The 25,513-nt window shown below is 34.6% G+C and overlaps 1 protein-coding gene across 1 annotated transcript; it reads right to left on the bottom strand.

Annotated features, from left to right (window-relative positions):
• Positions 1-820: 820 nt before the first annotated feature.
• On the bottom strand, positions 821-25,467 carry LOC111054993 (probable glutamate--tRNA ligase, mitochondrial). Its single transcript, XM_039440363.1, has 11 exons — positions 25,246-25,467; positions 24,759-24,996; positions 22,154-22,349; positions 20,617-20,835; positions 18,666-18,880; positions 18,138-18,177; positions 16,052-16,293; positions 13,629-13,798; positions 12,027-12,178; positions 1,803-1,916; positions 821-1,006 (listed from the first exon to the last, which is right to left on the bottom strand). Exons 1-11 carry the CDS (start codon positions 25,367-25,369, stop codon positions 995-997), a joined length of 1,722 nt encoding a protein of 573 aa, XP_039296297.1. The 5' UTR covers positions 25,370-25,467; the 3' UTR covers positions 821-994.
• Between the last annotated feature and the right edge of the window lie 46 nt (positions 25,468-25,513).

Here is a 25,513-nt window from a genome sequence, read left to right as displayed (position 1 = left end):
GTAGTTAATTTTTCTCCTCAATCATAATTATTTTGACAGCGGAGAGTAAACATGCAAATAAAGAAGGAATGATGATTTTGTTAACTGTGAAAGAGTGAGAGCGTTTCACTTCTACCTGCTTACTTCCAGTGTTTGTGCCGGTTGCACAACAGCCTATTAAATTTCAACCGTGATTCATTCCACGAGAAACAATCAGAGAATCCTTCTTTTCTGATTGGTTCTCGTGAAATTAATCACGGTTAAAATTTAACCGGCTGTTGTGCAACCGGGCCTTTGAGTGGCCTCTACCCACAACAATCACTATTAGGCTGATTAAATAATTATTATCTTCTATAGCTTTACTATCAAACGGGGTGGGACCAACAGTTCAGGGAGATTCATATTAAGTTGCAATGAAGGTCTAATTTATCTTCGTTTCTTTTTATAGCGGATGTCGCCCGAATGACCTTTTTGCATGGGTAATGGAAATTGCGAGGGTGATTTGATGAGATGATCAAACGTCCATACCCGCCAAAGGGATTCGAACCCCCGACCAAGTAGCGCTAGCAGACTGAAGTGTGCAACGCTCTATCCTGGTCGAGAAGACATTTTGTCTTCACCAGATAACTTGTATAATTATTACGACACATAAAACAAGAAATTAAGAATGAAAAATAAAACTTTAAAGATTACCTTAAAGATTTGTATTGTTTCTTCTGTTAAACATTAATCTATATTAAATTTCTACTTCCTTGTTAAACATAGAATTAAGAAGAGAGTATTACTAAATACACTACTGTTAACCAATCCCAAAATCTTTCTAATAATGAACTACATTGAATAATTATCCTCACATAACTTACCAATAATTATTCTGAAAATATAGATATGTGTTCATAAGTGAATCAAAGTCGTATTTTTTCAATATTGATCAAACCAAGTTCTCTTCTTATTTTCTTATTACATTCTTTCAAATCTTCATAAAAAGCGAAGCCTGTAGTTAGCTACAATAGTGTTAACAGTTCTCCTGAAAAATACAGATAGTAGGAAAAATCTATGAAATATGTTTCTTGAAATAATTACTGTACCCAATAATGATCACATTTATTCTTTCAATCCAACACAATAGGTTACAATAATGATGATACATCACAGTGGAAATTAATTGGATGCCAAGTTAAGGATTAAATGATAAAGGAGCTAGAATATGTTGTAATATTTTTAATTTCAATTATTTACAGAGCAGGTCTACAATATAGCTGGAAGTGTTGAGCTACTACAATAATTGTCTAGAGAGTCATATTATACAAAAGTATGATTGATGTAGTTGTAGACTTGTAGTGTGTGAGTGTCTAATTTTCAATTTCAATTTATTCACAATACACAAAAAATACAACATGAAAAAACAACATACATTTGAGGTCTATTAGAGTGCTATACCCAGGAAAAGGTCTGTAAATACATTCACAATTAGGGTCAAACTACATGAGGCGTTTTTTCAGACGAGTCGACAGGGCAGAAAGCTCTCCGATTAGCTGATTATCAGCTGATTCCCGAAAGCCAACCCAATCAGCTTTCGGGAATCCCGAAACCCAATGGGTTGGCTTTCGGGAATCACCTGATAATCAGCCAATTATTTATTTATTTATTATTTTACAAAGGCAACTTTCTAAAAGTATTTTAAGCCTAGGTGATGATGATGAAGATCAATCGGAGAGCTTCCTGCCCTGCCGACTTGTTTCAAAAACGCCTTATGTGGTTTAACCCTCAGTGAGTGTTGAAAAACTCAAAAAATAGGCCTACTTCCAATTTTTTCAATTTACCAAACTTTTTCCTTGTTGAACGCTCTCTTCTCCAAGTTTCAGCGATCTCCTAAGTCTTCTTAATACACAATCTTTTCCCAAAACTGTCATTACTTCAATCACTCCTGGGCCTACCTGTAGGACAATAATTCAATTGAAAATAGAGTCAGTCAACGATAAAAAGTGAGTGAATTGTCAAATTTACATTGCAATCTTATTGCAATCTATTTCTCTCCTCAATCATAATTATTTTGACAGTGGAGAGTGAACAAGCAGATAAAGGAGGAATGATGATTTTGTTAACTGTGAAAGGGTGAGATCGTTTCACTTCTACCTGCTTACTTCCAGTGTTTGTGCCGGTTGCACAACAGCCTGTTGAATATTAAGCGTGATTAATTCCACGAGAACCAATCAGAGAAGCCGTCTTATCAAAAAACATTTTAGACAGATGTTTGTTGAATGAAAATTGATGAGAAGTGACGTAATGAAAAGCAATTTCCGCCAGTAACAATCCTACTCTATAATCAATCCCTACATTCCCTGTCTATAAGCCGCTTTGAAACATCAAACACAAAAGTGTTTGAGCACTAGAACAAGTAATAATGATTTCAGGAAAATAGAATAATAAAACTGGTTGAAACTTAGGGCCGGTTTCCGAGCTCGGGATTTGGCTAAGTCCTAGACTTAAAACAGCTGGAGTCAGAAAATTAGCTTTCCAAAACGGGGAGTGGTCGCAGTTTTTAAAACAGTAGTCGCAGTTTTAATTTTCTCATTTCTATAATTTAAAAATGTTTTTCTTGACGAAATTAAAGATTTCTAAATAACTCAAAATAGCTGAAACTTTACTCTATTTTCTCTTTATTTTATTTTGTGTTTAAGTTTCTAGTTTTTTGAAATTTAATTCAAACGTGACTATAGTTACATTTGGTAACCCCCTTTATAATGCTGATGTAGCTATGCATTGTTATTTACTAGCCATTAGTTTAGTTGCTTTTTCGAGTCAGTCTGTTGCCAGAGCTCGTAGAGCGTACATCGCTTATAACCATGTATTAGATGTATTAGTATGTTGAAATAAATAATTCTTTTTAAAAAGCCGGTTGGTTATTCCAGTTCCTTAACTGGCGCCCGAACCACCCTCGCGCAGTTTTCCGATGTTGTTCGTTTGACAATATTAGTTTTCCGATTCGTGTCGCGATCGCTTATTTCGACTTTGAAAAGGAACCTATCGGAGGACTAAGTGAGGTGAACCTTCAACTTCAACGGAACTTCTACACGGGATAACCACGCCACCGGACTCCTTTCATCTTGGCAACCACACTGGCAGACTCCTTCCGGAACGCTTTCATCCAACAACCGGAAGTAAATCCAGTTCTTACCATTGCTGCTACTGTAAGTAACGAATGAATTCTTCTACCTCAGCTTCACTTTCTTCTGCTTCAAATCAACTCATCAAGCCCTCCAAATTAGACTCTTCCACTATGGCAACTATCCCCAAACATCTGTTGGACTTTATTCCCAAGTTCGATGGGACACCTGATAAAATTCCCAAATTTCTCAGATCCATTGAAGAACTTTTCAGACTTTACTGTAATGATGCTATCGAAAAAACTCAACGTGACCAGAACCACTGGCTTTTGTATACCGCTGCACTTCACAACTTAGAAGGCACAGCTGATAGCGTAGTTCAAAATAGTGAGTGCTCCAATGTAATCGAACTTATTCAACTCATAAAGAAACACTTTTCCGATAAACGTACTGTTCCAGACCTCATAGCAGAGATTGCTATCATGAAAACTTTTCAACATGAACATCCCCTTGACTTTCTTGACAGACTAAACGAAAAACGAACCAGGGTAGTTACTCGCTACAAATTAGACGGTGTATCCGGCGACTTACTCAAAAACCTTCTTGAACAACTTGACATGACACTTGTAAGGACACTTATTCACGGTGTTCATCCAACACTCGGAGCTCATCTCCAAGTCTACAAGCTTAAGAACTTGGACGAAGCCCGCGACACCCTTCGCAGTGATTGCAGTATTGTGCTAAATCAATTGAAACTTACGGAATCTGTGTCTGATAATGCAGTTATCAATCCTCAATTTCGGCAGCGTAACTTCTTTCAACCGCGATCAGTGTTTCCCCAATTCAGGCAGTATTCACCTCGAAGTTTCCAACAACCCTTCAAGCAAACTTTTGCTCCTTTTAACCAATATAGGTTTCAACACAACCAATTCCAACAACCTCCACAAATCCAATCTCAACAGCCTCAACAGAATCTAGTACCATTTAACGCAAGATTTCAGCAGTCTCAATTTCAAACTGTCCAACCAAAATCCTTCAACAGTAACTTTCGTAATTTCCAAGGCGGTGCACAAAACGTTCGACAGTCTCCAAATTGGAATTCTCAAAATACTGTCTCAATGCGTACTGTTTCAACCAATCGTAGTAACAACTCTGCACGGAACAATTCGTTCCACGATGTTCATTATGGAAGGAAATTGCATTGACGAATCTAACGTAAATGTCACTCCACTTGATGAAACTAGTTTCGTTCAATCTATGCAAACTCAAATCGATTCTCTCACTTCAGCTGTAAACGAATTGGCAGACCGTTTTTTAGGATTAGGCCCAGCTCCTTCGGGGGACCCGCCAATCAGTTCGAGTTGAAGATTATCAACAAATCCCTCCCGTACTTTGTCGATGATTCTAATCTAAAATGGCTTGTTGACACTGGATCAGTGAAGAACTATATAAATCCCGCTATTGTACCACCTGATGTGACTAGATTTAAGGAAGAATTTATCGTGAAGACACCTGCTGGTGAAAGAAAAGGAGATGAGTATATTTTATGAACTCGTCACAAGTGTTTCCAATGTGTGCTAGAATTAAGATGTATTTATTTGAATTTTCTAAGAAGTATGACATTTTATTAGGACATGAAACTCTAAGTGTACTCAATGCCAATGTTAATTTCAAGGATAAGACGTTAGATTATGATAATGGATCGAAAAAATTATTATTTGTAATGAATTCTAGTAGTAACGAAATTGAATTGAAACCAGGTTTTAATGTGATAACTGTCCCAGTTAGGTCTATTCCCAATGTAGGACGAGGATTGCTTAAACCTGTAACAAATGATAAATTTAGTATTGAAGAAGGTATAGTAGATATAGTTAATGATGAATGTACATGTCTAGCGTTTTCTCATGAACTCATGACCATCAGTCCTGAACCCATGGAAATAGATGAGATAGAAACTATTTATGAGCCAACTAATGAATCAGTGACCGAGAGTCCCGAACATTTTGCATTAGTGAAGAATTTGATTTTTGAAACTTTGCGTACAGATCATATGAATGATGAAGAGAAAAGGGAGATATTTGATTTAGTAATTAAATTTCCCGAAATAATCAAACTTGAAAATATCCCTCTAGGGTCGACGAACTTACTCAAACACAAAATCAACACAGTTGATGACAATCCTGTATACACAAGAAATTATAGGTACCCTCAAATTTTCAAGAAAGACGTTCAAATTGAGATAGAAAAGTTGCTAAAGAACAAAATAATTCAACCCTCAAACTCCCCATACAACTCTCCAATATGGGTAGTTCCCAAGAAAATGGATGCTTCTGGTCAAAAGAAAATTAGAATGGTAATCGATTACAGAAAACTCAATGAAAAAACTATAGCTGACAAATATCCTCTACCAAATATTGAAGATCTATTTGAAAAATAGGACGAGCTACGTATTTCTCGACGATAGATTTATATTCTGGTTTCCATCAGATTGAAATGGACCCAGAGTCTGTCCCAAAAACAGCTTTTTCAACAGAAGACGGCCACTTCGAATTTCTAAGGCTTCCCTTTGGATTGAAAAATGCAAACCCCATTTTTTCAGCGTAATATGAACATACTATTTGCTAGAATGCCGAATGTTTTAGTGTATATGGACGACATAATTGTATTCTCTGACAATTTAGAGGAGCATTTGAAACATTTGAGATCCGTTTTCAAAAAATTGAAAGAACACAATCTTAAAATACAGCTCGATAAAACTGAATTTTTCAAAAGAGAATTGTTGTACCTAGGACATGAAATCTCAGAAGAAGGAATTCAACCAAATCCCGCCAAATTGAAAGCAATCAAAGACTTCCCGATTCCCAAAACCGAAAAACAAATAAAACAATTTTTAGGATTAACTGGTTACTACAGAAAAATGATCAAAAACTATGCAAAAATCGCTAAGCCTCTGACTCAAGCTTTGAAAAAAGATGTCAAGGTTGACATTTCTAATAAGGAGTACGTTAATGCATTTGAAAAACTGAAAACAATGCTACAAAACAGTCCAATATTGCAGTTACCCGATTTTTCTAAACAATTCATAGTTACTACTGACGCTAGCAATTTTGCTATTGGAGGAGTGCTTTCACAGATTTTCAATGGTAAAGATCTACCTGTTGCCTATGCTTCAAGGACATTGAACAAAAATGAGATCAATCTTTCAACCATAGAAAAAGAACTATTGGCTATTGTGTGGTGTTGTAAATATTTTAGGCCCTACTTATATGGACGTAAGTTTTTAATTCAGACTGATCACAAACCTCTCCAATGGCTTCATAGTATTAAAGAGCCAAATTCCAAATTGATAAGATGGAAACTTTTGTTAGAAGAATTCGATTTTGACATTACCTACATAAAAGGGAAAACCAACTTTGTAGCGGATGCTTTGTCCCGTCCTTATGACGTCACTATGATGGAAAATGAAGAGAATGGTTTTCGAGGTTTCGAGGATGGTTTTCGAGGTTTTGTGAATGATTTTCAAGGTTTGGAGAATACTAGTGATGACCCCCACGAATATGATGATATAAGTATAGACGATTTGATAAGGTTCAATACTAACACTGACGTACCCTCGATAGATAGTAGTACCTACGAAGATTTTTTTCAACGAATAGGTACATTAGGCGAGCGGAATGATAATACTGGTAATGATAACTTAGTAAATAATGCTAATCAAGGAAACTTTGTAAATAATAATGCTTATGATGACATTGATCGTGAGAATATCGTGAGTAATGATAATAATGATGACGAACAAGAAGCCGAGAACGATAATCGCAGCTTAGCTACGATACACTCGCAAGAAAGCTCAAATGAACAGGTAGTTATAGCTGATGATGATAAGTTGCTTAATATTGAGCATAACCAACTTATTCTTGAAAGAGGTGACCAAGCCCCTCAATTAAGAAAAATTTTTGGTAAAAGACGATTGACCATTTATTTTAGGAACGCTAACGATTATGATGACATGAAAAATAAATGTATTGAGTTTTTGAAACCAAAAACAGTATATGGAGTTTTCTGTTCGCGAGAAGGTGTTTTGTATGATGAGTACGAGAAAATTTTCAACAATTTTAAAAATGTGTTATTAGAAACGTTCGATTCGATAAAACTGAAAAGGTATAAGAAAATGAATTTAGATATAGTGGATACTGATGAACAAAAACAGATAATTTCAAATCACCATGAAGGAAAGACGTACCACAGAGGTATCAATGAAACGTATAATCAGGTAAGAAGAAGATATTACTGGCCATCAATGCTACGAGACGTAAGATTACATTAACAAGTGTGCTGTATGCCTGAAAGTAAAGTATGATAGACAACCTGTTAGAGTCACATATAAAGTCACTCCTACTCCAGATAAACCATTTGAAAAACTACAAATTGACTGTTTCCAATACGATAAAATAAAGTTTTTGACAATGATTGATTGTTTTTCCAAACGATTAACAGTCCATCCCCTAAAAAGTTTGAACCAAATCGATATTCAAGAACGCCTGAATGATTATTTTTCATCTTTTCCCCTACCCAAAATTATACAAATGGACAACGGCCGTGAGTTTGACAATGCAGGTTTACGCGACTTTTTGAGATTGTACGGTGTTGAAGCATACTATGTCACTCCTGGACACCCAGACTCTCAGGGCTTAATTGAAAGAGCTCATTCTACGCTTATCGAAATCCTAAATGCAATTCAATTGGAGAATAAAAACAATTCAACAGAAACAAACATGAAACTAGCAGTTATAGCATTTAATAATACGCTCAACTCAACTCTGAAAATGACTCCCATGGAAATAACTTATGGCATATCAAACAATCCTTTTGTTAACAGAGTTACGGAAAGATTGGTGACAGAACAACAGTCTCACCAATATTTAGAAAGAATGAACTTAGTTCACAAGTTGATAAAGAATAAAATTGAATCCGAAAAACAAACACGCACTGAACAACTGAATGTCAATCGTGAAAAGGATGTAGAAATTGAAAAAGAACCTTACATTAAAACAACTTTTAACAAAAAAACTAAACCGAAATTCTTCAAAGTAAACTACAGTAAAGACGATAAACTAGCTACGAACCCTCGAGCAATCAGAAACGCCCATTTAAAGTACACCCCAATAGAATGAAACGCCCCAAAAAACTGGTGAAACGAAAGAACTTATGTGTTACAGGACACGATGATACCAATCCTACTTCTCCTGTTGCTGGCCCCAGCAGCACCTTATGAAATGATTGATCTGAGCAAATCCTCCGGTGTTGCTCCCATTAAAATTCAGAACTCCTTTATTGTTAACACGACATACACATATGTTCATAAAATAAGTACTAGCTATTTAAGATTAGAATTAAGTAATATAGAAACATTTATTGATTTTTTAGCTAATAAGGATATTGATAAGAGTCGCCTAAGCATCATGAAATTAAATTAAAGTATACGAAGAGTAAATTAAATCAAATCCAATCAATTAATTATAGACAAAAACGAGGCCTTTTTAATAGTGTAGGATCTGCACTTTCTTGGCTCACTGGTAATATGGACGCTAACGATAAGGAACGATATGATAAAATTTTACAAACTGTGCAATCAAACGAATACCATCTTAGTAATAATGTAGAAAAACAATTTGCTGTTAATCATAATTAATGGAGGAATTCAACAATGAAATGAAAACAATACGATCAAATAATATGAAAATCAGTAATTACTTTAATTCATTGTATAATGAATCAAACAGAATCGAACTTAATCAGCAATCCTCATTGTTATTTGACTCTCTCTTGCTTTTAAATAATAAAATTTCTGATATTGTAACAAGCTTAGAATTTTGTAAATTGAATGTACTCCACTCGACTATTATTTCTCACGATGAACTTTTTCTCATGCACCGAAATTCGAATTTTAGCTTCATTTCAAACGATGTCAGTGTAATATGGAAACTCAGCAAAGTCCATTGTGCAATGTTTAAAGACCACATTTCTTATTTCATTGAAGTACCGCTACAGTCGGCAATTTATGAAACATTTTTCCTGTTGTCATATCCTGTCATTCAAGAAAATGAAATTGTAACAACAATTGTACATCCTTCTTTTGTACTCCGTAATGATAAATTATTTTTGGAACTTGCGAACTTATCAATGATAATTATTATTGTAGTAATATAAGTCGTATTGAAAATTTATGTATTGAACAATTGTTAGATGATAGAGATTTAAATGGATGTAATAAATTAGTTTTAAAAGATGGATCTTCTTTAGTGAAATATATTAACATAATTGATAGTTTTATATTATTTAATGTAAGTTCATGTATAATTTACAGTTCTGCCAAGAAGAAAAATGTTACTCTCTTTCCAAACAGAAAAACTAAATTGTTAAAAATTGATAACTCAGAGACTTTAATTGGATATTACAGACCAAACATATTTTGGGAAAATGAAGTTATTGTGCCAACTAAACTTATAGAAAATAAGAAGATTTCTAATTTTAGTTTTGATGAAGTACATACTGCAAACATAAAATTTCAACAACTTGATATTATTGATGAATTACCTCTACAAGACAATAGAATCATCTATATTGTTGTAATTACTATATTATTTATTTTGGTTGTAATTTTATTGATATTCATTTTTATTAAAATAATTTGGCAAAAACTGTCCATTTCTAACTCAAATAATTGTAATTCTGGCGTGGATAACGATATTGTTAATACCGATTCCCAACAAATGTATCCAAGATTGCCATGTAACTAATACTTAATTTTTGTACTTGGACTTAATACTATTTTATTTTTGAAGCTGAGGGCAGCTTCACACTTGGGGGGGAGGAGTTACATTTGGTAACCCCCTTTATAATGCTGATGTAGCTATGCATTGTTATTTACTAGCCATTAGTTTAGTTGCTTTTTCGAGTCAGTCTGTTGCCAGAGCTCGTAGAGCGTACATCGCTTATAACCATGTATTAGATGTATTAGTATGTTGAAATAAATAATTCTTTTTAAAAAGCCGGTTGGTTATTCCAGTTCCTTAACTGGATCATAAAAAGCGAAGCCTGTAGTTGGCTACAATAGTGTTAACAGTTCTCCTGAAAAATGCAAATAGTAGGAAAAATCTATGAAAAGATGTTTATTGAAATATTATGTACAATAATGATCACATTTTTTTTTCAATCCAACACAATAGTTACAATAATGATGATACATCACAGTGGAAATTAATTGGATGCCAAGTTGAGGATTAAATGATAAAGGAGCTACAATATGTTGTAATATTTTTAATTTCAATTATTTACAGAGCAGGTCTACAATATAGCTGGAAGTGTGAGCTACTACAATAATTGTCTAGAGAGTCATATTATACAAAAGTATGATTGATGTAGTTGTAGACTTGTAGTGTGTGAGTGTCTAATTTTCAATTTCAATTTATTCACATACACAAAAAATACAACATGAAAAAAAACACAAATACATTTGAGGTCTATTAGAGTGCTATAACCAGGAAAGGTCTGTGAATACATTCACAATTAGGGCCAAACCACATGAGGCGTTTCTTCAGACAATTCAGCAGGGCAGGAAGTCTCCGATTAGCTGATTATCAGCTGATTCCGGAGAGTCAACCTAATCAGCTTTCGGGAATCCCGAAACCAATGGGTTGGCTTTCGGGATCACCTGATAATCAGCCAATTATTTATTTATTTATTATTTTACAAGGCAACTTTCTAAAAGTATTTTAAGCCTAGGTGATGATATGAAGATCAATCGGAGCTTCCTGCCCTGCCGACTTGTTTAAAAACGCCTTATGTGGTTTAACCCTCAGTGAGTGTTGAAAAACTCAAAAAATAGGCCTACTTCCAATTTTTTCAATTTACCAACTTTTTCCTTGTTTAACGCTCTCTTCTCCAAGTTTCAGCGATCTCCTAAGTCTTCTTAATACACAATCTTTTCCCAAATGTCATTACTTCAATCACTCCTGGGCCTACCTGTAGGACAATAATTCAATTGAAAATAGAGTCAGTCAACGATAAAAAGTGAGTGAATTGTCAAATTTACATTGCAATCTTATTGCAATCTATTTCTCTCCTCAATCATAATTATTTTGACAGTGGAGAGTGAACAAGCAGATAAGGAGGAATGATGATTTTGTTAACTGTGAAAGGGTGAGATCGTTTCACTTCTACCTGCTTACTTCCTGTGTTTGTGCCGGTTGCACAACAGCCTGTTGAATATTAAGCGTGATTAATTCCACGAGAACCAATCAGAGTAGCCGTCTTATCAAAAAACATTTTAGACAGATGTTTGTTGAATGAAAATTGATGAGAAGTGACGTAATGAAAAGCAATTTCCGCCAGTAACAATCCTACTCTATAATCAATCCCTACATTCCTGTCTATAAGCCGCTTTGAAACATCAAACACAAAGTGTTTGAGCACTAGAACAAGTAATAATGATTTCAGAAAATAAGAATAATAAAACTGGTTGAAACTTAGGGCCGGTTTCCGAGCTCGGGATTTGGCTAAGTCCTAGACTTAAAACAGCTGGAGTCAGAAAATTAGCTTTCCAAAACGGGGAGTGGTCGCAGTTTTTAAAACAGTAGTCGCAGTTTTAATTTTCTCATTTCTATAATTTAAAAATTTTTTCCTTGACGAAATTAAACATTTCTAAATAACTCAAAATAGCTGAAACTTTACTCTATTTTCTCTTTATTTTATTTTGTGTTTAAGTTTCTAGTTTTTTGAAATTTAATTCAAACGTGACTATGACAATGACTACGACTACGCCCCGTATCGGAAAGCCAATTTTCTGACTCCAGCTGTTTAAAGTCTAGGACTTAACCAAATCCCGTTCTCGGAAATCGGACCTTAGTGTTTTGAAGAAAGAGGTGAGATGTGACTTACCTTCAGACCTGTCAAGCACAACCTCAACGTTTTCATAAAATGATTGTACTTCAAGTCTTTACTTTTGGTAATTTCACTGATCAAGGTTTTTAAATTATCCTCACTGTATTCTTTCAATTCGGAAATACCGTTCACTAATTCATGCAGTGAATCTGAAACACAAATCAAAAGAAAGCCTTTAGCAAACTCAACGAAACTTTAAATTCAATAACTCTACAAACATAATTATCAACCACACCTTATCTGTGTTACTCATTATCATTTGAAGCAAACCATCTATGGTTTGTTCATCAAAATGTGAGAAAACTATAAAAAACGTTTGCGCTTGCTACAAACATAAATATCCAGCAATAAAAATCTGCAGAATACTAAATCAGAATACAAAATTAATAAAAATAATCAAATACAGAAAATTTTATTTTTTTTAATGACAAAATAATTCATATACAAAGGTTTAAAATAGAAAATATGTAGATAAGGTTAACCAAGCAATTGAGTCATATCTTATCAAATTAATAAGAACAAACTAAATGTTGTAAAACACTATTTGATTCAACATTTTTTACAAACAGTACCTGGTTTCATGGAAAAACCTGCCAGACCTTGTGCCGGTTGCACAAAAGCCGGTTAAATTTTAATCGTGATTAATTCAAAGATAACCAATCATAAAAGTCGTCTTATCAAAAAGGCCTTCTCTGATTAGTTCTCGTAAAATTAATCACGGTTAAAATTTAACCGGTTTTTGTGCAGTCGGGCCTCCATCTGTGTTACTCATTATTATCTGAAACCATGGTTTGTTCATCAAAATGTGAGAAAACTATAACAAAACGTTTGCGCTTGTGTGCGTATAAACGTTTCAACTCATATCCACTCAACTTCGCCCAAAACACTTGTTATAATTTTATTTAGAGTGTGATAATTAGAGGCAATGATCTATCCGATGTTAATTTCTGGGCTCGAAATACCATTTCACAGTGCTTTCAATCACACTGAATCAAGTACTGCGATTATTTAGTTCAGTATTCATTTGCTACTCTCAAAGATTTCAAGCAGCTACTGTGAATCGGTCTTTCTGCTCCTGTTTCATAAAATCCAAGATAATTCTGTATTGAATAAATAATTAACGAATTGTAAATTTCAAATTCAAATTTATTTATCCTTAATGATATAGTGAGGTCCACGTTATAATAGCAGTGGAGAAAGATAAGCGAACAGCATTGCCGAACCTCTGTCTTGTCAATGCCTTCTATAAACGGTATCTGATACAGGTTCATTGATGTAATATTAACTGTTCATTCTCGTTTAAAATAATCAATTATATTTTATTAAGCAAGAAATTATATTTTTCAATAATTCCATAATTAAGATGGAATATTTTGTTGATTAATTACTAATTCTACATTGTTGAAAGACGATCTGGCAACAGAACAAAGCGAGAAAGAGATATTGCTATCCGTTTTGTTGACTGATAAACAAGGATAGCAATACCATTGCTAATCAAACACTGCCATTATAACGTAGACCTCATTATAGTTCCAAAGTTTGAAACTAAACTATAAATAATGTATAATTTATAAAATAAATAATTCAAATCATGTATACCTTTCTGATTAGGATTGACAGCATTGTGAAGTTGTTCGAGTGTCGGTTGCATCCATAGAAACATCATTTGAGGCTCGATGAGCTCTCTGAAACGCGTGATCCTTGTGAAACTCCATTCGAGCATCGACTTCAAATACTCCTCGTTATCCAGATCCAGTTCACAAGCGTTACTGAAACAAATTCAGAAGATGCTCAGGATAGGTTCACCAGGTGGTTTTTATTGGTGCGGCCAAATTAGACACTTCAAAAAAATAGATGGCCCTGGGAGTAAGTAGTAAGTAGTAAGTAAGTAAGTAAGTAAGTAAGTAAGTAAGTAAGTAAGTAAGTAAGTAAGTAAGTAGATGAGTACGTAAGTAAGTGAGTAAGTGTGATGGTGATAATATTGAAATAAATTAATTAATTATGGGTTTGTGTTTTCATAGAGATAAATTTAGTATGGGTTCATTCGAAGAGTGTAGAATTAGGACTTCAACAATGAGACTTTAGTGATCTTGTAGCTGAATTTTGTGTGTAAATTTTTATCGTGAGAAATTAATTTTTCTGTTGAAAAATAATTTTCTCACATTAAGATTTTGCTAACTTGCGTCCGGGAAGACTCCAATTTTATGCAGGGTTGAGGTATTCTCACGGAACTGTATCTCCGTTAGCGATGGAAAATACACGTGTATTTGGGAATATTTCAAACTCGCATTATTTTCCTTTCCCACGGAATTATGCTCGTCTCCACGTGGACCGTTGTCTCGTTGGTGGAAGGGGAACATAATATGCGTGGAATAGTTCAGTTCCAATCAAGCCGCGGCCGAATTCACATAAAAAATCCAGAGGTAGCCTCGGGCCTCGAGGGCTCAAAATTAACGTGTGTGTTGAATTTGTTTGCTGTTTAAGTTTGTTAATATGTATTATTTTTCGCCGTGAGTTAAGTTGAAGTAGTTTATTAATTATTTGAAGTGAATATGTCAATGTTTGTTTGAATTAGTAATTTATCCGGGAGTAATCAGTGTAGTGAAAATTTCTAAATAGTAATGGATTTATAAATTGATCGATTGTTAGTGCCATTATATTTTCTAGCTCATGCTAAAAACCCTTGAATGACCGAGTCCCTAGTATCATAAATTTGTAATTGAGAAATGAGTAAAGTCCACGCTACCTTCGTGAACAGTTAGAATCCAGATAAGCATTTAGCAAAATCTTACATGCAGTCATCTTGAATTTTTAGAATGTGCAATGAACCGATTTAGATTATTTTTGTTATTGTCCAAATTTAAATTAGTTTAATTCATTTAATAAAATTTTACAAGTTCAATAGAATGCTAAAGTTTGTTGTTTAAATAAAGTCCCATGACTTGCCCTTTAGAATTTAGAGATCTCTTAATTCTACCCCCATTGTGGGTTGGTTACATAAGTAAGTAAGTGAGGAAGTAAGTAAATAAGTAAGTAGGTACAGTCCGGGTCCTGTGCCTTTGCCTACCGGCGGAGAGCCACTAGAATATAATACTACCCGTTCAAAAACATCGAACATCTGTAATGAGCTTCCTCCATCTAGGGATCTAGGTACTTATTATTTGGAAGCGTATGATTTTTTCAAGTAGGAGCATCACCTTCGAACCATGCCTTGCCTATACGCCGTTTCAAAGACACAGAGGTCAAATTCGACAAAAATAGATGACCCTGGGAGTAAGTAAGACTATAGTAAGTGAATTATTAAGTTTTTATTCACTGTGATACATTCTGTGATTCATTTGAAGTATTAACCTTCAAAATTCAAAATCTTTAAATATAATTCCTGTATCAAAAATCAAGTGAAAAAGCAGTGTGTGTGTGATATCATAACCTCAAACTTTGGACAACATTAACTTCTATCAAAATTTTTGGAGAGAAATAGTACAGGCTCAGCCTATTTTTTCCTCCAATGTCATCATTATATTATGATTGTAGTATTTTGCACAATAAAAAAATAAGAATGAGTATGTAATTAAGTGAGCAAGTAAGTGGGTAATTAAAACATCCAAATAAGACTATGGCTGACAATATTTTCAACAGCAAAGAATTTCAATTGCAGAAAGATGACCAGAATTAAATTTCCAATTTCGAATTTGGAAAGGCTAATGGAAACGCTGGAACGAACAAACAAACAAAAGTATGCTTGAATATTAAATAAACTATTAAACTTTTTCATCCAGCTAACTCAGTTTTTCACTATGAGTTACTACAGAAAGAAAATATATTGTCTTTTTTCCTTTAGGGCTACTTTTGAATATAAATCTGAGTACCTACTCTTTTTTTCGTCACGACATGTTTCGGCTAATAATGCCATTTTCAAGAAAATTTTCTTAATTTTTTCAAGTTTAATTATTTTTGTGAGGAGATAATTTGAAAAGGGTACACAGATTTATATTTGTATTTATAGAAAATATCTTCCTTACCTGTCTTGAAACTTTTGCCGAAGCATAACCCTCAACTGCTGAATCATATCACTCATTCCTTTTTCCTCGGACATTACTCTCAAAAACTCAGCTCTGTTAAATTCGGGCAGTTGACTGAAATTCAGTTTACAAGCGTGTGTGTTCACGTGCTTCATATCAAACTGGAATGTATACAAAAACAAAACATTGATAATAAAGAGTTCTACAGCATCGACTATTATAGATAGCATATTATACAGGATCTGTTCGCAAAGTGATGTCAATGAATATTTTCCGACAGCACTGTACATTCTAGAGAGATGCGGCTGTAGGAGACTAGTTGGGGGGGGGGGGTATTGGGGGTGTATCTTAGGAACAAGGCCGACGGCAAGTCAGTCGTCTCCGTCCTGCCGGATAGTTGTCACAGGCATTTTTGTGAAAGGCATTTCTATGACGCGTCAAATGTTGTAGGAAGTATTGTTGAACAATGAGGGTGGTTTTACTTAAACACCCAAGATTTATCTCAAGTTTTCTAAAAAGTATGGGACCTCGTCACACTGCGTTGCTCTAGGGAATACTGCATTTAGAACTGTGACGCGTCACAAAAACATCTCTTACGGAAATACCTGTGATAACTCTCCGACAGGGCGGAGACATCGGCCTTGCTTCTAAGATCCCCCACCACTAGTCACATGATACTCTCAAAAAGTTTAATACGAATTTCCAAGGTGAAGAAATATCTGAACTAATTATTATCTAAACTTTATTAATTATCAAAAAATTAGAAATAAAAAAAACTGAGTACTCAGATCATTAATGTTGAAACATGTGAGTACAAAATTTTATAAAAGGGTAAAATCAAATATCTTTTTATTCACAAAAACATAATACAAATTGATAAAACCCAATTGAATATTTAACAGTGAATACTGTCCACAAAGACTTGAGTCTGTGAATGGAGAGTGGGTAGTCGGATTTTCTATTTCTTGATAATTAAGAGTAGCCCTACCCAAAAAGTTATATAAACTATCTACACTATCTATAGTGAGGTCCACGGTATAATAGCAGTGTTTGATTAGCAATGGTATTGCTTTCCTTGTCTATCATTTAAAAAATCGGATAGCGCTATCTCTTTGTCGCTTTGCTCTGTTGCCAGATCGTCTTTTAACAATGTAGAACTAATAATTAATTCACAAAATATTCCATCTTAATTATGTAAATTCATTATCAAATTATTGAAAAAAATAAGTTCATGCTTAATAAAATATAACTGATTATTCTAAACGATAATGACCAGTTAATATTACATCAATAAACCTGTATCAGGTACCGTCTATAGAAGGCATTGACAAGACTGAGGATCGGCAACGTTGTTTCCTATTCATTTTCCAGTTTTCAGGTATTTCCGCCAAATCCAGTAATCGGACAGAAAAATTTGCTCACGCCTTTTTTATGATGAATGAAAAAAATAAAAATTCTGAATGAAATGAGATCATTCGGAAATTTCCATCTTCAATGAGTAATGAGTTATGATTTTTAAAAATGAGTAAAATTTTAGAAGAAAAATCAATTTTGATGATATTTAGAATTTGATCAACAATATATCCCGATTGTTACAATGTAGATGTAAAATTCAAAAACCCTCTGGGCATAATTTTGTGCTCTACAATCTGAGACTAGGTAGAGCGCTCTATCTCATATAGATTTCCAGGTACACCTGACAACAATGCTCCTTGTATTGTGAAAAACACCTAATTTTTAGCTTCAACCATCTTCACCATCTATATTGTCCTCACAGTGATATTTTGCACGGAAATAGCTGAAAACTGGAAAATGAACCGAAAATACGAGGTTTTAGGGCCACCCTGTACATAGCACAAGGAAATTTTGCATGCAGAATTTGGTTCTGGACTTCTCCTCTCATGTATACAAATAATATATAAAAAAACCAGAACTACTATATAAATTGCAAGCACACCCCCTTTTTAAGGTCTATAATGACTGGACTATATTGTGTGTCCCAAAGTATGTTAGTTGGGCGAACCAACTCCCGTATCCTTTACAAGGTCCAGGAGTTTTTTCTCTATACTAACATCCCATTCCTCACCTGGTGGAAATTCATCTTATTAGAGCTTCTGAACGATCTTCTAACAAAACAATCCATTCATTTAGATGAGAAAACGAGAACAAGGTTTCAACCAGTATCGGGGATGATACTGTACATCCAATTCTGACGTTGAATTGAAAATTTGAGGAACTTGCAATTTTACACGATTTGGCAACCCTGTAATTGCTTCGGATGGAGGGCCACGTCTCAACTTGTTTTACACAAACTATAAATCTATCGGCTTGAGTTAACATTGAAGTTTGGAACATAAACGACCTATACCATCGGATATATTCTTATCTTTTAGACTTGAAATTGTATGTAAATCGAATCATGAACTCTACTTAACCTCTAAACTAAGCAGTTTTGGGTAATTGCCTGTTGTTTTTACCTGTATTGTATCTGTTGTCTATGAATAAATAAATGGACATCTTGTATATATATATATAATTCTATCGTATATATATATATAATTCTATCTTTTATCTATGATGTTCTTATACTATCGATTATCTATGAGAAACTGACTTGTAGAGCAGGAGATGCTTAGCAGTGGAAGGCTGCCACTCGACCCCACGCATGACATGCGTGACACACATGTGGTGGTCATCGACCACATTGGCCAGGTGGTAAGTGGGCATACCATCTGTCTTCAGGATGACCGGGTCGCTCTCAATGGAGGCCACGTCGTGACTCACGCTGCCGTACACCATGTCACAGTGTGTTTGCTCCCCACCTTCCAACTGAAAAAGTACCAAACAATTGAATCAATCGACAAAATAATATTACTAGTAGTTCTGTGAACAGTAGACCTCACGCAGTTTTCTCATCCACAAGTATCTGGTGTCACCTGTTCACCGGCTTCTCCAGACATCTGTGTAATGCATGCAATGAATAATCCACTTGTCAGCTGATTGATTATGAATAATTCTATAGTCTGATTAATCCTATCTTCAGAGTAGATTATACATATAGTGATATCGGAGTATAGAGGAAATTCCTTTTCCTCTCGGATTATCCATAAAATGTAAAATTTCAAAAAACCTTGTGTATACATCGACGGGCAGCTGAAAAAGGAATATTCCTGCCAAATCTCGTAGAATTCTATCAACGCGTTTGTCCGTGAATGTGTTACATACATACAGACAAAATAAAATCCGAGTTAAAACATACAGCTCACTTCGTTCGGTCAATTATCGAACGAAAATCCTAATGAATGCTGTAATTCACCCCGAAGACTTCTGCTACTGCAAATATTGACAACACACAGCTAGATGAAATATCCATCTAGCTGTTTACCCTGTTGTCAATATTTGCAGTAGCAGAAGTCTTCGGGGTGAATTACAACGGGGTGAAGACTTCTGCTACTGCAAATATTGACAACAGGGTAAACAGCTAGATGGATATTTCATCTAGCTGTGTGTTGTCAATATTTGCAGTAGCAGAAGTCTTCGGGGTGAATTACAGCAATCAATTAGGATTTTCGTTTAATAATAATTATTAATATCAGGTTTCTCTTAGAATTAAGCAACACTATTTTTTATAACCCTGTATATGACAGGAAAAGTCTGAAATTTCCAGGGAATTTTTTTCAAGTTTAATGGCAGTGCTGCAATAGTTGCATGCGGCTGTCATGATTCATTCGTCAGTTAGGAGTAATCCAATAGATAGATAGCCTGAATAGCATCCACTGCTCACCTAATCAGGGGGATCTGGAACTTGTCAAAAAATTTAAATGGTCAAACAAAATAGACTCAGCCTACAGTAACAAAAACAAGACACCGACAAAGAAAACATGAAGAGAAGAAGAATTCATGTAGAGTAATGATCAATGTACTCTTCCTTTGTGTAGAAAGCACTCTTGGAGAAATCTATTTTTCATTTGGATCTAAACTCGTGTTCATTCATATTCTATATGAAATCAGGTGAAATATTAAATAATTAAATGTCAGAGCTTCTGACGCGCACATATAAAGTTGATTTACACTAAAATGTGTCAATGTGCCGTTTACTAGCTGTGTGAATGAAGAAATTCTGTTTTACAAACCTACCGTCTAGAAAAGTGTAAATTTCTTTTATTCCATTACTCTCAAATTTTCTATCGAGAAAAATTCATTATTAATGAATGGTTATCAAACATCATATTGTTGGTTATGTATTCAATGCTATAATGCTATGGTAAACAAACTATCAGCGCACGCGCAGAGAAGCAAGCAGACTACAATAATCGACCAATGAGAGCTCAGATAGTTGGAACTGTACCAGGTCGGACAATTTACCACACTTCGACTGTGGGGCAGGATTTTGGAGCTGGAACAGAATCTCAAAATTCCTCCCATGGAACGCGGAACTTATTACTTGGTAAATTGTGAATCGGACAATTTAACACATTCCATGTACACAGAACGGGCCGATTGGCTTGAGTTAACAGTGAAATTTGGGATATAAACCATGGGCTATCTTCTCTCTATGATGCAACTGACTTGTAGAGCAGGAGATGCTTGGCAGTGGAAGGCTGCCACTCGACCCCACGCATGACATGCGTGACACACATGTGGTGGTCATCGACCACATTGGCCAGGTGGTAAGTGGGCATACCATCTGTCTTCAGGATGACCGGGTCGCTCTCAATGGAGGCCACGTCGTGACTCACGCTGCCGTACACCATGTCACAGTGTGTTTGCTCCCCACCTTCCAACTGAAAAAGTACCAAACAATTGAATCAATCGACAAAATAATTATTATTAAACGAAAATCCAAATTAAATACTATAATTCACCCCGAAGACTTCTGCTGCTGCAAATATTGACAACGTACAGCTAGATGGAAATTCGATTTGTTTACCCGGTTGTCAATATTTGCAGTAGCAGAAGCCTTCGGGGTGAATTACAGCATTTAATTTGGATTTTCGTTTAATAATGTTGATTAAATATCGGGGCACCGAGCTTTGCTCGTTATTTTAATTTATTGATAAACAGAACACAATTCTCTAAAATGATCGTGTTTATATTTTACAGCTGGCTATACGTCAGCTTATGAATTTCGGGATGCGATATTTTGATTTTCCACAGAATCACTCGCTCACTTTTTAAAGATGACGTCTTGTGGAATCTTCCACAGACGACGAAAGTATCAGCTGTTTCAGACAAGGATGAATTATCCTTTTAATATCGTTCAGCGAGTTTTCCCAAGGATGAGACCTAGTGCAATCGAATTTTTATATCATAAACCTACTATGATCCAAATTTCGTGAAAATCGTTAGAGCCGTTTTTAAGATCCGTTGAACATAAATAACCAGATATAAAATATAAACAGATATACCGAAATTGCTCGCTTAATGTAATAGGATTTATTAGCATTTGAATAATTGCAATATTTCAGTATTTTATACAAATTAATTTATACAATAATTACATTATTAAAATGATAGGGAGAGGAAAAATAAGGTAACCTTGTGCTATTCCTCTTCCAAATTTAGATAACACATCGTCCAAAATAGGTTAAGTCTTGTCGTTCTTCAATTTACAAAATTTTCAGTCATCAAGTATTTTCACAGAGTAGATTTTCAAATTTAGATGCTCCAAAACTGAACATAGAAGCAATATTTTACATTATTATAACTAAAACAGGAAATATTCACATATTAAAAATATAATTTTGAAGAATTACCGAAAAACAATATTTCAGCGATTTCCACCAATCACAAAATATCAGGTTTTTCTTAGAATTAAGTTAAACTATTTTTTATAACCCTGTATATGACAGAAAAAGGCTGAAATTTCCAGGGATTTTTTTTTTCAAGTTTAATTGCAGTAAACTTCCTAACGAATGAATTATGGCAGCCGCATTAATTTACAGCATTAATAATTATACAATTTAATTGATTAATTATATTTTTATTTAATTAATTTTACAGCACTGCCACTAAACCAGCATTACGTTAGGTTGATAAAAACAAGATGAAAGAGATAAAATGTCATGATTTTCAGTTAAATGAGAAATTAATTTTAATTACCTTGAAACGAACACAGGCTTCAACACCACTGCTCAGCTTTTGATTCACTTCATCTTTTGTAAGATCTCTGCACTTATTATCGTATTTTGGTACCTGCCTCATTCTCAGTGCTTCTTTCCTCAACAACCCTAATCTATGTTCCGAACAGAAACAATAGTAGGCATGTCCTGAGTCTATCAACTTCTGCGTTTCCTGTCTGGAAATAATGAAAAAATATTTATTTTCATAATTTGATTGTATGGTATGAGATGTTGAGGTATTTCTCCATAATTGGAAGAATAAGATGTTGATGTTGTCAATACCACTATATTTTAAATTGAAAGAATAATACGTTGAAGTCAATATACCACTATATTTTTAATATAGTAGTATTGACAACATCAACGTCTTATCTTTCAAATATTTTCTTTTAAATTTAATAAATTCACAATTTTCTATAAATGTTAAAAGTAATCTATAGTCAAGCAAAATCATGGGAAAATATTATATTGAGAACAACAGGAGAGATAAAAATGAGATAAGATCAAAGAAATTGAGATATTAAGTTATTCTTTCACAAACCATTGATTTTTTCTAAGCCTATGGTTTTCATCCTAACTTGAACTGGAACTTTTAACATACTTGTAAGTCTAGACTTGTTTCAGGGCGCTGAGCCCCAACTTCAGCAGGCAAGGAGTACCTCAATACCCTATTAAAGGTACTCCATGATTACTAGTAGTTCTGTGAGCAGTAGACCTCGCGCTCAGTAAGACCTGTTGTTGATTTTTCTCAAAAATGAATAAATAATTTATCAATTTAAAATGTCTAGAAAAATCCTAGATAAACATAAAGCTCTCTGTCCTATTGTACCTTGACGTGTCGTCCCGGAATGTGAGAGTGAGCTCTGTTATCAGGTCTGGCTGCTGTCGATACGCCAATCCAATAAACTAATCAGAGAACATTCTGTGTTGTCGTGTTGGCGAGAAATCGGTGTGTTGAAATTAACAAAATAAACTACCATAATGCTGATTTCCTACAAACTTTATTTCTCACTTTTCATGATTTTAGAAATCGATTCCTTTTTAATAATATTTGATGCAATTTTAATCGTCAGATTAAAAAAGAAAAATGTTTTCTATCAATAACTCCAAACTCCAAATCCAATCATGGTCTCAGCATATGGAAAGACAAAGTTAGTAGACAACTATCTACCAACGTTGATGGAAAGATACATTTTCAAGATGTTCGATGTTTTTGAACGGGTAGTATTATAAGTCCACTAGACAGCTGATTTATGATGAATGATTCCATAGTCTGATTTTTACGGTAATATTGGTGTTTAAAGGAAACTCTTTTTCCTTTTGTATTATCCTTAAAATGCAAAATTTTAAAAAACCTTATGTATACGTCGACGAGAAATTCAAAAAGGAACATACCTGTCAAATTTCATGAGAATCTATTGTTGCTTTTCGCTGTAAATTGCGCAACATATAAACATAAAGAGAAATGCAAAGCCGTCGACTTGAATCTTAGACCTCACTTCGCTCGGTCAATTAATGTACTGCTTGCCTGCTGAAGATGGGGCTTTACGCCCTGAAACACGTCAAGAATATTAATGTAGGTCCTTATTTGAACGCGCTTCAGGGCACTGAGCACTATCTTCAGCAGGCAAGGATTATGCGTAAATGCTGAGAAGTCATGTTTCCCAGGAGTGCCTTGTAACAGCATACCATGGCCTCTTCCACAGCCATATCAACTATGGTGTTGTGCTGTGGGGTCATGCAGGTGGCTGGAGAAGGATTTTGCTCCTGCAGAAAAAGGCCTGGAACATTGTGCGCCGATCTTCAGGAGACTGAAGATTATGACAGTCCACAGTCAGTATCTGTTCAGCTACCTGTCACTGTTGAGAAGAGGACAGCACACCTATCTCCAAAGAGGACAGGTGCATTTCATTTCATTTATTGTATAAAACACTATAATCATAATACAATTATGATATTGGAGGAAAAACTAGGCTTAGCCTGTACTATTTCTCTCCAAAAGGTTTGATGAAATGTTAATGTTGTCCAAAATGTAAGGTTATGTAATCACACACTGATTCGTCACTTGATTTTTGGTCCAGTATTTTTGTATTTAGACAACGGGCTGACATTGATCTACCTCATGCAAGACTCACACGGTCACACAGTAGTTTTCCTGTCAGTGCACAAAAAAAAAAATTCAGCAGGATGCCAATGAGCCTCCGTGTGCAGGAAGTGAAGATATTTGAGAGGATGCTTTGGGCAAAGCTTGTGAGCCTGCCGCTTTACTCCCTGAATGAGGAGGAGATCCGGAGTTTTTCAAGTTCATATTAACTGCCACCTATCTCGATCTTGTGTTTATATAAATAAAGTTTGACCTAATGACGCAATCTATCCAGCAAGTGCTGGTCATGGATGGAGAAAACTGAATTATCTAAATACTCAAGGTACTCTATGAGTATCAAGGGACTCGCCTGCTGAAGATGGGGATCAGCGCCCTGAAACCCGCCTAGACTTACAGATAATTTAAAATTTCTATTGTAAAAGTGAACGAAGTGAATCATAAAGTTTAATAATTCATTAATTTTATTCATAGTAATACTCACTTGTAGAGATCTTTTCTTTTGCTCTGCTCGTAAGGACCACACGTTCCTTTTGAACATCCTGGCCCTTCATCTGGATGAATACCAGCCCAGGCAAGATCTTCTTGGAGTTTTTCTATGGCACCGGGCACAAGTCTGGTTTGATCAGTGTCTTCTATCCTCAAAATAAAAGTGCCTTGGTTGGATTTGGCAAATAAATAATTATAGAGAGCGGTCCTTAATCCGCCAAGGTGTAGCAAGCCTGTAAAAATTTTTTTTTTTTTGATGAAATAAATTAATTTAAGTGTCGTTATTCTTATTTATCATACAATACAGATAGGAAAACACAGAAATTATTAAACTAAACATTCCAGTTACAGTGTGAGTATACCCCATTATTACAAATTCTTGAGTGATACAAACTTAATTGATTAAATTTATTTTTGAAATAAAAATACCTTATTGTAAAAGATTTTACGTTGAATTTGATTAAAAACCCATTGAAACATACCTGTAGGACTAGGAGCAAACCGTACTCTAATATTTTTCGTTGTAGAACAACATCTATGATGAATTCTCAAAATACACTGTGAGGAAGAAACAGATTTTCTAATAGCTAATTTTAGAAACAACATGATTTAATCTAATCATTTAAATAATCAAACATTAAAATGAGATTGAACAAATGTTTATGACAGAACACAGAAAATTCAAACTAACCTCAAAAATTTCATACATGATTACAGTGATACCAACACAATAGACAAACCAATGCAGCT

The sequence above is a fragment of the Nilaparvata lugens genome, chromosome 13, assembly GCF_014356525.2.
Source record: "Nilaparvata lugens isolate BPH chromosome 13, ASM1435652v1, whole genome shotgun sequence".
NCBI lineage: Eukaryota > Metazoa > Arthropoda > Insecta > Hemiptera > Delphacidae > Nilaparvata > Nilaparvata lugens.
This window is presented reverse-complemented; position numbering and strand designations above follow the sequence as displayed.

What these genes read in the sequence shown, in the direction of transcription:
- LOC111054993 (XM_039440363.1), bottom strand. Translation starts at nt 25,369, where the DNA reads ATGTTGTTTCTAAAATTAGCTATTAGAAAATCTGTTTCTTCCTCACAG. An exon ending in AAGCATCTCCTGCTCTACAA is followed by an intron (nt 18,178 to 18,665) that starts GTCAGTTTCTCA and finishes TTGTTTTGTTAG; the next exon opens with AAGATCGTTCAGAAGCTCTA. An exon ending in CGGCAAAAGTTTCAAGACAG is followed by an intron (nt 13,799 to 16,051) that starts GTAAGGAAGATA and finishes AATTTGTTTCAG; the next exon opens with TAACGCTTGTGAACTGGATC.